At 37.7% G+C, this 14,000-nt stretch overlaps 1 protein-coding gene across 1 annotated transcript in view; it reads right to left on the reverse strand.

Moving 5' to 3' along the window:
* Window positions 1–14,000, reverse strand: part of NR2C2 (nuclear receptor subfamily 2 group C member 2) — a 71,366-nt gene that overhangs the window by 38,110 nt on the left and 19,256 nt on the right. The window contains 4 exon segments of the mRNA XM_042451486.1: window positions 594–773; window positions 6,079–6,181; window positions 6,487–6,687; window positions 7,119–7,229. Coding sequence (XP_042307420.1) covers window positions 594–773; window positions 6,079–6,181; window positions 6,487–6,687; window positions 7,119–7,229 — 595 coding nt within the window.

The following is a 14,000-nucleotide window of genomic DNA, read 5'->3' on the forward strand; positions in this document are numbered from 1 at the left end:
CTGACCAAAGTATCATCAAACTCAACCACTAATATTTTGTTATAGAGGCTGAATATCCCTTATCTGAAAATCTTGAGACTAGAAGTGTTTCTGATATTTTCAGGTTTTGGAATATTTGCATATACATAAATGAGGTATCTTGGAGATGGGACCCACGTCTAAAAATGAAATTCATTTATGTTTCATATACACCTTATACATATAACCTCAAGGTAATTTCATACAATATTTTTAATAAATTTAAAACATTTTGGATTTTGGATTTTCAGAATAGGAATGTTCAATCTGTACCAGCAAAACATTTTCAGTCACTTATGATACAATTTGATGTCTATCAACTCACTTGTGGGTGGATCAGATTGCTTCCTAAGTAACTGTGTGCAGGACAGAGGATTTAATGCACTGTCAATGTGCACAAATAAAAATAACTGAAAGGCTGAAGTTCAGAGGATAAAAGAATAAAGAAATTTTGATTTGGGGTTAAGGAAAAAAAGTATCAAAGAGTAAAAGAAACAGATGTTAATCAAAAAAATTAACAAGCCCCTATAATCCTGCTAGACAAAGATCCACTATTCTGTGTACTTTGGACTCACATTCCATTTTCATTCCCATCTCGAGACATTTTTTTAGCCGACAAAACTGGCAGCGATTTCGATGGTGTTTATTGATGATACAGTCTTGGTTGCTACGGCAACTATAGGTCAGATTTTTCCTCACACTCCTTTTAAAGAAGCCTTTGCATCCCTCACAACTGACAGCACCATAGTGACGACCTTAAAAGGAGGAAAGACATGAAGAATGTAACAAATAACATGACAAAGAAAGTTGATTTCAAAATAATATGGAGGACATATCATTCAACTGATCTTTTAGTCTGCTTTTTAATCCTTATATTTTTTTGAAACTGAATTTTAGCTATATGTCATTTGATCTCACAAATGACATTTTTTTCAGAAATAAATTCTTAAAATTCAAAGCATTTGTTAGCATTTGAAGAGGTTTTTTTTACATAGTAACACCACCTGTTTTATGCCATTCCACTAAAGTTCAATTGGGATACTTTTGTGTTTAAACCAATCAGTGCTGTAGTGTGAGTTTGCACATGTGAACACACAAACACACAAAAGTACTACCTTTTGCTAACAGAATGGAACCTCCCTCAACTTGATATATCAAACCCTTTAAGCACAATTATGCAGCTGTCACAAATTGGACACATTGCACTCTCTTTGTCTGTGTGAAGCTCTGGCTTCTAAAGCTGCAGGGCACTCCCACTATCATGGTGTATTTCTTCAGGCTGTTTGCTCATTCCTGTGATGGGGACAGCGGCTGTGTAACAGAAGGGAGAAAGTGATGGCCTTATAACTTTGTCAGATTAATTCTCATGAGCCTGGACTCCTCCTTCTTTGGACTTCTCAACTCTGACTGCAATTTTTTGTGCTGGTTAAGGACATCTGTCACCTAGGGATTCAAGATTCTACTGTCAATTTTAAATACAAAGACAGATTTAAATTGATTACATTTAAGAATTTTTAAAAACCCAAATAACATGGCAGGTGCACATCCTTATTTCCCCCTTAGTAAGCATTCCAATGTTTCAGTGGTTAAATTTGAAGATCTGGGAGCTGTGGTTCTGACAAACAAAATCTTCCCTTATTTTTTGTGGGTTTTTCGGGCTGTGAGGCAGTGTTCTAGAAGAGTTTATTCCGGATGTTTTGTCAGCATCTGTGACTGGCATCTTCAGAGAATGCTGGCATGGAAGAGAGTGGGGTATATATACTGTTGGTTGAGAGGAAGAGATTTACCTGTTAATTTGTGTATTGTTCTGTTGTTGAATGGCAAAGCCTCAGGGTGTCTATTTAATTAATGATCCACTGTCTGCTGGGAAACAACCCCCCCACCCTGGATGGTTTTCATTTTCATGGGCTGAGTCTTGGTTTTGGTGTTTTTCAGGACTGGTAGCCAAACTTTGTTCACTTTAAAAGATTCTTATTTTTTGTTGAATTTGTCCAGGTGTTTATGGATTTCAATGGTTTCCCTGTGCATTCTGACTGCTAGTTGTTGGCATGGTCCAGAATTTCAGTGTTTTTCGAACAGCATTTTATGCTCAGGATGGTTTATAATGTGTTCTGCTACTGCTGATTTGTCTGGTGACCCAGTCTGCAGTCTCTCACGTGTTCCTTGATTCATGTTTGAACATTAGGTTTGGTGATCCTGCGTAGACTTATCCACAACTGCACAGTATGCAGTAAATTCCTGTCGCTGTGAGAGGGTCTCTCTTGTCCTTTACTGAGTGCAGAATTTGCTGGATTTTCTTGGTTGGTTTGTAGACCATTTGGAGGTTGTATTTCCTCACTAGGAAGGAAGGTTTCCTCTTCCTTTTCTTTATTATAATAGATAACATTTCTTCTCCTGCTTGTCAGCATGAAGGTTCTCAAAGCATCTAGCAATTGATGAAAGCACCATAATTTTTTTTGTAAAATATAATACCCAAACAAGAAGCCAAAGTTACACCAATCTCAAGTTAGGTGAATAAATGTACAGTCTAAAAGAGCTTTAAAAGTCTAAATGGCATGAACACATAATCGTGTCTTCACTTGATCTTCACCTGTTCCTGATGCCAGGTGAGTCTTCCTTGGGAAAGCATTCCAGAGATAGTATCACCACTGAAAATGCCCTATCTCATATGACCATCCAACTCATGTTTGAAGGTAAAAAATCTGAAAAAAACCATCTGAGTATGTTTTTCAAGTAGAAGCCAGTTTGTACAAAAGAAGGTGATTCTTAAAGTGCCCTAGGCCCAAGATATTTGAGGTCATGAAAAGACCAGTTTAGTTGTTCGTTTTCTGTGGACAACAGTTAGTAATGTAAAATTTTGAACATTCAAATCAGCATTTTGAATTGTGCCCAGAAATGAGCTTACGCTAGCACAATTACTCCAAGACTAGTAACAGATATCCCATTTTGCCTGGTCCTGTCAAAAAATTTTGCATCAGCATTACAAAGAGTTTCCTTGTGTAGGGCATAAACCAATTCTGAATTATAAAGGAAAAATTATCCTTGGAAATGATGGCAGAGGGAGCAATTGTATGGTCCTCCTTATGTTGCTGGACTGGAACTCCCAATAGTTCTCCCTATGCAAATAAACGTATTCCAAAATCCAAAAAAAAATTTGCATTTTGGATAAGGGAGATTCAACTTGAAAATAGCTTTTACTGTAACTGTGCCATAATAGCTTTTACATATGCCATATCTGGTATCACCCTAGCACCTTGTCTTAAGTTTTTTGTTCTGGAAAAAGCTTCAAAAGACCATGAGAATTAGAAACAAAGCAATATTTATGGTAGTGTTCTAGCTACCTGTCTTTAATAGTAATTGAAACTCATGACTGGCATGTCCTGTACAGCAATGCAAATGGAAGGAGCTGACCTTTTATGAGCAGAAAAACAATGGGGATTCAAGATCTACAGAAAATACCTTCCTGAACTCTAAAACCATACTGAAGCAACCCAAGAGGTGATTTTATAGTTTCCAATTCATTTGATTAGCACTAGAATTAGCCACTCATTGATGCAAAGTTAAGCCTGGTTATTTATCCAAGCATCTGGGAAACACTAACATCACAGCTTTGTTCTTAATCTACTGGATTGTGGGTACTATTTTTACTGTTGAGCTGTTTCAATGTGTAATTGTTTGAAAAAGAATTAACTGATTGTATTAGCAAGATCTTCTGATACAGGGTGGGATAGAAACATTTACAGAGCCAGTGTGTAGTGGTTTGAGTGTTAGACTAGAACGCTGGGTGACCTGGGTTCGAATCCCCACTCAGCCATGGAAACCCACTGGGCGACCTTGAGCAAGTCACATTCTCTCAGTCTTAGAGAGATAGCAAAGGCAAGCCCCTCTGAATAAATCTTGCCAAGAAAACCCTGTGACAGGCTCATCTTAGGTCAGCCACTGCAACTCAGAAATGACCTGAAGGGACAAAACAACCAGAAATATTTTAGGGCCTAAATATCCTGATCTTAGAGGTTAAGTAGGGTCAGGCTCAGTTAGTAACTGGAAGAGAGATCACCAATGAATACCAGGTGCTGTAGGTTATATATCACAGGAAAAAAACTGGAAAAACTACCTCTGTGTATTCCTTGCCTAAACCCGATGAAATGCATAGGGTTGGCATAAATTGAGAGATTACTTGAAGATAAATACACACAGGGATTCATTTTAATTATTAAATAAATAACCCATAAATAACTCATAAATAAGCAAATTCAATCCTTGGCAGGAAATGCCCTCCAACATTCACCTCCTGGAAGATCATCAGATTGAGGAACTACGTGGATATCCTTCATGGGGCATCCCTTCTTTTGTTCTGAGAACTTCTACTTGTTCTGCCTCATGGAAATCTGGTTTTGTAATGCTGAATCAGCCAATCCAACCCCAACCAAGAAGGTCAGGAGCATAAAGAAGGGTTCTATTAACTCAGAAGTAATCTACTGAATTTGGTATATGTCACCTCTTGTTTTCCTGTCTTCTTAGCCTGAACTCTGAAACTGTTCTTTGAGTTCAAACATCTACTAAGGGAATCAAATATACCTTCCACAAAACCACAGAGACTTACACAGTCGGTTGTATGGCTCTAAGCTGCCCATTCTCTGTGAAATACCCTGCCTTGATTTGAGGCTTAACTCACACATTCAGAATCAGAGTCTTCCTATCTTCACTTGTACCATCTTGCTACCTTGAACACCCAGACAGAACCACTGCCCTAATTAGAACCATTTCCCCATATAGAGTCATTTTAGTGGTGCTGCCCAACTCCTCTGGGTCTGTGAAGACTTTCATGGCCAGAATCCATAATTTTTTTGTGGGTTTTTCAGGCTATGTGGCCATATTCTAGAAGAGTTTCGCCAGCATCTGTGGCTGGCATCTTCAGAGAAGACTACTAGAAACCTCTGGGACTACTGGAGACCTCAGTGCTAAGCAATGCCTCCCTAATAACAGCAAAGAACGAACTTTCTGAGAACTGTAAACTTGACAAAATGTATGTCTGTTACAAGCTTGTGCTTTGTAGTCATAAGAGAGCAGGATGGAGAACTGCACCCATCCGTGAGGGATGCACAGGTGACTGGGAATGACCCAGGAAAGTGAGAGGAGGACATGAGAAACCAGGCTTTGTGGGAGATGGCTGGGACTGAATTTAGAGAATGCGAGAAGGAAAGGAGAACAAGGTTGAACTGGGTGTGATCAATCAAAGTGGGGGAAGCAGGGTGATCCAACAGGGCCAAAATAAAAAGGGATGGAGTTAGAGAGGATTGTAAGTTGATCCAGTAGTGAAGGAGAAAGAGAGGTTTCTCTATGGCAGATGGAACGTGGCACATATGATTTTGAAATACACAGACATGGGGAAAGAGAATCACTAGGAGCAAAATTTGTCCTAGAAGCAGAGTGTATTTTGTGTATTTAAAATGTAGGGTAAGTGATTAGGAAAGAAAAAGAGATGAAGGAAGGCCTCTTCTGACAAGCCTTTCTAGATTAATATTCCAGCAATCTCTTATTAATTTAATCAATTGTTCAACAACTGCTCTAACTTTCTCTGCCCTATTTTTAATAACTGTTTAACAATTTAATTGTGTTTTATTGTGGATGAGAGGGTTTGGGATACAATGATGGTAAGTTGTTCTTATATTTTACTGATGCTTTTATTGTTAGCTGCTTCGATCTGTTTGGAGAAGCAGGATAATAATAATAATAATAATAATAATAATAATAATAATAATTATTATTATTATTATTATTATTATTATTATTGAAAGAGAGAAAGGTTCAAAGGAGTTTCTTTGTGTTTAGGAATTTATTGCCAAACTCTTTCTGGTACATAGGAGACATAATGAGTTATTTGTCTTTTAGCCTCATTAATTTGCCTTTTCGTAAAACTGGAATTATATTACTGGCTAAGTGTACCACAGTAATCATTTTTTTAATTGATACCCCTTCACATCATTGATAATTGTTCAAAATTCCAAGTACACACACTGGCCCTAAAGGGTAGGTAACATCTGTTTTACAATAACATACCTGATGCTTTGTCTCCACACACAACACAATATTCTACAACCTGAGGTCGCTGGACATCAGTTTTAGCTAACAAACGTTCAACAGAGGCCGAATCAGTCACAATCTAAAATGAAACATCATAAGATTGACAGCATCATTCAATGTTAAATTAAATTAAGAAAGAGCTCTTCTAATCTTTAACAGTTATCCCAGCAGAAACCCATTCATGCAACATGAAAAAGGTAAAAAAGAAATGAGATGGTTCAGGTCCTTCTTAAGAGGAGAAAAGGAAATGTGATCAGCATGGAAAGGGACAGAACACCAAGCTAAAGAAATAGCAGTGAAGTAATACAAAAATACAGAATAAAGTAGGGTATGTCTATTGCCTAATGGCTGATGTGTTCACCCTTCTTTAATCACATTGCTTACCTGTATTCTGCCTGGCACAATGTTATCTGTGGTGGTAAAGATAAGTTGCTTGGTATTAGAGGCCTCAGGTGATGCCAATATCACTTTCCCTGTTCCTGTTCCATCTGGGCTAGTTAATATAAATTGTTGCTTTGGGGATACTGAGGAGTCCACTGCCGTCACTATTTGGATTTTTTGCCCTGTTTGTTGATCTGTGACAATCTATAGCAAAAATGAAAATATTTAGTCATTTAGAAGTTCACCATAACTTTATAAAGGTGTTGGTTTTCCTCCAATGCCATAACATAAACCATTACATTACAAGTCACAAAACATTCCAGCAAAATTGAAAAGCTTTTATTTGCATAAATACCCTGATAGTAAAGCAACAGGGAATTTTCTCAGTGCATGTACAATCTACAAAATATGAAGTCCATTAATGAAATGAAACCCAGTAATTTTTAGGTAATAGTTACTTTCCTATTAGTATCTCTGTCCTGTGAAGTGTCTCCAGATAATAACTACACAAAAATTATGATTAAATTCAACATAAGGAAAAATCTTTAAGAAAAAGAATGTGGAACCATTAAAGAATACTTTACAAGACAAGGACAATGTTAGATGGTAAAACTATACTGGCAAAAAGTATATACCTGAATGCGCTGTGGTGAAGTTACTGAGGAATCTGTGGAAATAATTTGGATGCGTTGAGAAGGGCTGGTCATCACTGGAGATTCAGATAATGTTGTCTGTAAAGTTTGCACCTATATTGAAGCATGAAAAAATTGATCTCATGCATACTGAACAAGACAGTGAACATTATTTAATCTCAAATATTAAGTCTTTCTAGCAGGAAAAAAGTATTTCAAGTACAATTCACTGATGCAACTCCTTCCCTAATATAGCAGTAAGCCATGAGACTGGATACTCTTATTTAGGACTTCAAAGGTATGGGTAAGGCTGTAAACACAATGAAAAAAAAAAACCTTCAGTGTGACACTGACTAAAGATCTCCTAAATAACAACAATTCTGGTTATGATTTTTTAAAAAAAGATTTTCATGGAAAGTGTCATGGGAAATTTTCATTTCAAAGCAAAAGTTTACATAAATTTCTATTTGTATGTTGTTGTTGTGTGCCTTGAAATCATTCTGACTTACAGTGACCCTATCATGGGATTTTCTTGGAAAGATTTGTTCAGGGTGGTGTGGGGGGTTGCGTTCATCTTTCTCGCAGACCGAGGGGCTGTCTGCATAGGCCAAAAGGCCTATGCTCCCTCTGGCCTCATTTCATTCTATTTGAATAACACAAGCCAAAATCCCCAGACAGCGAATTGGATGGCCCTGCATGCCCCCTTAGCTTCCTTTGCTGTCACCTCTACTGAGAAGACCTCTGTTGTGGTCTCTGATGTAGAAAGGGGGTTTCGGCACTTGGGTATAGCCAGGCACCCTATTTCCACTTCAGATGCTGAGATGGGGCTCTTCTCAGTAGAGGGAACGGCAGAGGAAGCTAAGGGGCACATGGCCATCAAGGATCCATTGCATGACGGTGGATGCGCTGACTCAGGCTTGGCTCATGCTATCTTGGCTTGTCTGCTCAGCTCCTGAGAGAGTGTGATTTGTCCAAGACCACCCAACATGTTTCCATATTCAAGCGGAGATTCAGGCTCTGGTCTCCAGATTCACAGTCCAACACTCAAACCACTATACCAACATTGGCTTTTTGTATGACTAAGCCATATATTCAATAATCTTTCCTTCTAACAGCCAAAATGGATGTTGAGCACTTGGAAATGAAATAAGACCACTCAAAAATAAGCAAGTGGGTTCTGAATTTTCAGTCTGATCTGTTTATCTACTATATTTTTAAGATCATGAAATGAAGATTTTTGGGCCATCAGTAAGTAAATCAAAAACATAAGCAATAAAATAAAAATAAAATACTCTTAAATGAACAAGAAACGTTAGTACTTAAGACTACTAATAAATATAAGAGTAGTGCAAGGGAAGGGGAAAAGTTCTTATTTATTTATAAACTGGATTTATTTTTTTTCCAATAGCCTAAGATCCGTGGCAATTTCACTAAATAAGAAAAAGATTGCAACATACAAATAAAATGGAATATAATGTAGTAAGTAAGCAAATTAAAATAACCGCACAATGAAAACAAGGTAAATTTAATAGTGTGAGGATGAAAGAGAGAAACGAACCACCACCACCTCACAACCATTATAGGCTTCTGCAGAGCAACATTGCTTTGTCTTAGCCTTTCCCACTTCCCCCCTGGATTCAACATAGCTTCTGGAAGGTAATGAACATACAGTAGGCCCTTGGTATCTGCTGGGGTTTGGTTCCAGGAATCCTGTGGATGCTCAAGTCCCATTATATACAATGCTATAGTAAAATGGAGTTCCTCATATAAAATTGCAAAATCAAGGTTTGTTTTTTGGATGTTTTAAAAAAAGATATTTGCAAGCCGTGAATGGTTGAGGGCTTTAGAAATGCATTTCTGCATATGTGCACTTGCTAAGAATACATAACGTTTTCTGTGGGTGACCTTTTTACCTTTTGCCAGTGATATAAACTGGGTCACTAGGTTGTCATTAGTATATACAAGTAAGGAATTGTAACAAAATGCTATAATGTCTCTCTAGCTCTTAACAACAGTTCAAGGATTGGAAGGAAGACTTTTCAGCTATTTATTTCAACTCGGATGTGCTCAACATGCACATGTATAGATTTTCAATTTTTGCCACTCTCAATACATATGATTTGAATAAGAGAAAGTAATGCTTATATGAGTGTCTTCATGAGTAATCTTGCTGATTAGAGAGGGTTTCTCCCAGTAATATCTACCTCTATTTTCTTGGATTACTTCCCTTATATCCTTAGTTATCTACTTGATGAGTGTTTTGGTTTTAGTTTGTTTCATTGCCAATTTCTTGCATTAATTGTACTTACATTAACTGTATATTTATTAACAAATTAAACAACTACAATGTTTTCCAAGAATAAGACCATCTTGGGTACATTAACACATTCACCTTGCAGATTTCAAATGGCATTACATGAAGTGCTCAAACCATTCAGCACAATAAAATATTTAGAACGCTACTATAAATACATTTAATTTTGTACATCCACAAAAATATAATTCTTTTGTTAGGCAGAGAACACTGAATTTCTCAAGAAGCCTCCATACTTTTACATCAAGAAACTTTTAGGTACTATTAGGTGCACAGTAGAAGTTTTCCTGGTGCAAAAGCACAGAGGATTCTTGAGAAATTTAGTGTTCTCTGTCTAACAAAGGTGCTTGTAGCCTCACAAAGGATGGAGACAAACTGGATCTCAAAGGAAACATCTTTTTGTATTGCTAATGGAATTTAAATTTTATTTCTTGGACATTATGAAGCTTTGTTTTCTAGTACCCACATGTCCAGAAGAAGGAGGGACCTACTTGCATACATTCTTCTCCATACCATCTTAACTAAGAACAAAAAACCAACATCTTGACAAAATGTGGGCCTCTGACTAACCATCATTTTTTCCCTCCTGTATAATTTTTAACACCTTTGCTGCATTAAGAAGTCAAAGAAGCTTTGAAAGCTTGCAACATGTATATTATACATTACACTGCATCATAATTGAGAGCTGTGCACGAATTAAAATCATACAGGAGGAAAAGAAATTATGCCAATGTTAGTCACAAACCTGCATTTTGTCCAGATATGGCTGTTCATGGTACTGGAAATTCATGTAAGCAGGCCCCTCCTCCTTCTATGCCACAATCTGCTCCTGGATAGAATGCAGCTTCTCCATCTTCAGCTTCCAATTATACAGTCTATTCGATTTCTAGATGTGCCATTAGGTGATGTCCACATATATAGCTGATTGTTCCACTGCCTGAAGAACATGTTTTTAATGAAAAAACTAGTCATCTTTTCTCTTTCATGGGCTTGCCATCTGCTGATTGGCACATCGGTGGATGACCCCTCTCCATTCTCCCCAATGGAGGCGCATGCACGCAGTTGTGTGCACATTGGACTTGAGGTCTTGCAGAATTTGCTATCCACTGGGAGATGGTCTGGAATGGAACCCCCATGGATACAAAGAACTGATTGCATTGGCTTCACAAAATTTGATAAGTTGTTCTCCTGTTTCATTTCTTGAGGCCCAGTCAAATTCTCCAACAATCTTTCATTCTAATTTCATTCAGTGAATTCCAGTCACTGATGATTCGCAACATGATTCGTCTTGGTGCATGATCAATCTCTTCTTGGGATCCTGCATAAATTGATTTGATTGCTTCCTCTACTGCCTCTATAGTTGGAACAGAAACTTACATTATGATTATTTTGATAGGTTCTCCATGGAGTCTCACTGAAATTATTTGTTCATATTTTGTGTTACATTCCAATTATTATTGCTACATCATCTCCCCCCCCATTTCTCCTTAGATTATCATTTCCAGAGTATAACGCTAAGTTATTATCTGACTAAAAATAGTCAATTCCCAAACACTCATCACAAGTATCGCAATGTTTAAGTTTCAATACTTGTTTCACAATTTCTTCAAGCATGCTGTTCATATTCCATGATCCTATTATACGTGTTTCAGACCTCAGTAGCTGACTGTCCTTTCAACTTATGTCCACTGGCACCATGTGAAACAGTGCACTTTGTACTTGTTCATTGTTCTTCCGTAGTAAGTGGCAGTCTGTCTTCTGACCTGGGAGTTTCATTTTCGAACACTATCTGTTGCTTCTTTTGGAATTTTTCATAGAGTTCAGAAGTGCCCTTTTCTGCACAGGACCAACAAGAGTGAGCAAAAGTGCCACTGCAACTCTCTCTATCCTCCACCGCTGTCACTCAAAATCTACTACTGCCACTGTTCTGTAAGCTTCTGGAGCTTCTCCATTATCATAGTTTTTTGTGGGTTTCTCGGGCTATGTGGCCATGTTCTAGCAGAGTTTCTTTACGACGTTTTGCCAGCATCTGTGTCTGGCATCTTCAGAGAATGCTTTGCCTGGAAAAATTGGGTGTATATATACTGTGTGAGCCTGGGAATGCAGGAGCGATTTGCATGTGTATTGTTCTGTGTTGTTGGCTGTCTTCAGTCTGGGAGGCTAATGCAAACAAGGATTAATGTCTGCTAATTGGTGATCAATTATCTGCTGGGAAAGCCCCTGACTCTGAATGGTTTCCTATTTGCATTTGCTGAGTCCTTATTTTGCTATTCTTCAGGACTGGTAGCCAAATTTTGTTTACTTCCACTTTACATTCTCCATGATCCTCACCTCTGCTGATAAGGGTGTTACTCCATGAAGAGGATGGCTGCATCTTAGTCTGGCGTCTCTATTCTGAGCTTTCTGTACCAGTGATCCTGGTAGGAGTCTAGACACTTGGTAGAGTCTAGCCTAGTCTTAATCTTATGCCTGAAACATGGGCAGGAAAGAGAGTCATCCAGCTGCTTCGGAGGCAGGGTGTGCAGGTGATGCACACTCCCGGAGTGGCTGGAAGTTGCTGCGTGGCTGCTGAAGCTGGCCCAAAGCTGGCCAAAAAGAAAAAAAGAAAAAACAACGCATAAAAAATGCTCCTTGCTTGCAGTCCATTGAGGGCCGTGGCAGCAGCCAGCTCTGGGATTGTGGAATCCTGTCACCATGGTCCTGCACCAATCGGGGGCTGATCAGGAAGTGCTGGAGGCCCCTCCAAGCTGCTGGTCTGCTTCACCCCACTGACTCTTTGACACATTCAAACCTACTCACCTTTTTCAAGTGCTCATCCAAGAAAGATTATTAGTGCCGATACAGATAACAAATTCCTGACCTGAGCTCAGAAAGTTTCTTAATTCTTAGCGTATGCCCATCCCATTCAGCTGCTATTTTGCATTGGCTACAGTTGGTGATAAAATAACAAAGCAGATCTACTGTAAGTTTGGCTTGGTCCTGGCTATCCCATGACATGCCACCTGTAGTCTTTTCAGTTTTAGGATGTTTTGCTATGTGTAGCATTTTTATTGTCCTCTTGTTTGTTGTTACCTGCCTCAATCCAATACAGGGAGAGGCGGGATACAATTTATTATTATTATTATTATTATTAAGCAGATAAAAAGCATCACAGAAAACAACACCATCCACAGCACAGTGACATATTTAAACTATATTAAAAGGCATTAAAGAGAACACACAGTTTATTTGCAATTCCTTAGTTAGGTACACACTATCTACACATATCTGTATTAGCTGCATAGATGCAGATCTGCTGCATAAACAAACACATTATATCATATCCGACATAGTGAAATTCTATTATCTTCTAGAAGGGAAGATTACGTACTCAGAGTTCAAAAGCACAGAGCAAGTAGTTTTATACAGCTAACATTGTATTTTGAAAACTGATATAAAGCACTAAAATGACAACATTGCATTACACAATTTTACTATACATGGTCTCAATTGTCATGCTTAATTCTAATGTTAAAACTATAAATTCTATGCTGACATCTTATGCAAGTATAGTTTTATAAATACTTATAATTAGTACTGATCAATTTATCTTTGCATCTCACCTTTACTCAGGTTAGAGAAAGATGAAACTATAGCATTTGGCAACAGGGAGGAAGAGTTCACGAGGTATCTAATTTATTTTTAAGCAATGCAGTGATAACCTGTAATTATTCTATGTTTGCTGAATAAAAGACAGTGCATCATAGTTTATCAGAAAATGGGAACCAATGCTTGCTGCAATTGTTATAAAAGCTGCTACACGCTGTAAAAAAATTCTGTGTTAGCAAATACTGCTAATCATGAAGAATCTGAATATATTTTTAAAAGACCAAATACTGCTAATTATAATTAAAACTGTTAATTAGAAATCAGTCTACAGATAATAAATGGCCTCTAGTGAGAAAATACAGTATTCTTAATTTTAAATCTACTTAACATGAAAATCCTGTTAATAATCTATTGTTACCTAAAAATGCTGTGAAATTAATTAACTAAGAAATGATTATTAAAATGACCCTTACGCAAAGTGCTTTGACTACATATTCCACTGAAATACATATATATAGTAAAACCACATCTTCAATAACCTCTGAATCATTTGCTTCCTGGAGCCTTGAGACTGTACAGACTCTAATACTTACAGTGTCAAATCCTTCTGCAGCTTTATTTACATTTTTCCTCAGCAAAGATCTTTGGCCAAAACAATCCAAGAAAAATGAAGAGGTCAGTATTAGTCTACTCCCAAACGTTTGTATCCGAACTCCATTTATACAGATTCCAATCACAAAACCAGATAGAATTGTTTAAAAATGCCCTCTCTATGACCCTGTTCCTCTGAAGGTCAAGTACACTATCACTCCCTGTAACCAAGGAAGCAGAATTGACGTGTTCCTGCTGTTTTGCCAGCTGCTGAAGCAGTTTGTCTAATAATACAATTAATTTCATTGGGGGAGATGTACCAGGTTACAAAGCTTTTCTCTTTTGTATCCCCTGCACACAACTATAACTGCAAGAAACTGCAATATAGAAAA

Source organism: Sceloporus undulatus, chromosome 2, assembly GCF_019175285.1.
Source record: "Sceloporus undulatus isolate JIND9_A2432 ecotype Alabama chromosome 2, SceUnd_v1.1, whole genome shotgun sequence".
Classification (NCBI taxonomy): Eukaryota; Metazoa; Chordata; class Lepidosauria; order Squamata; family Phrynosomatidae; genus Sceloporus; species Sceloporus undulatus.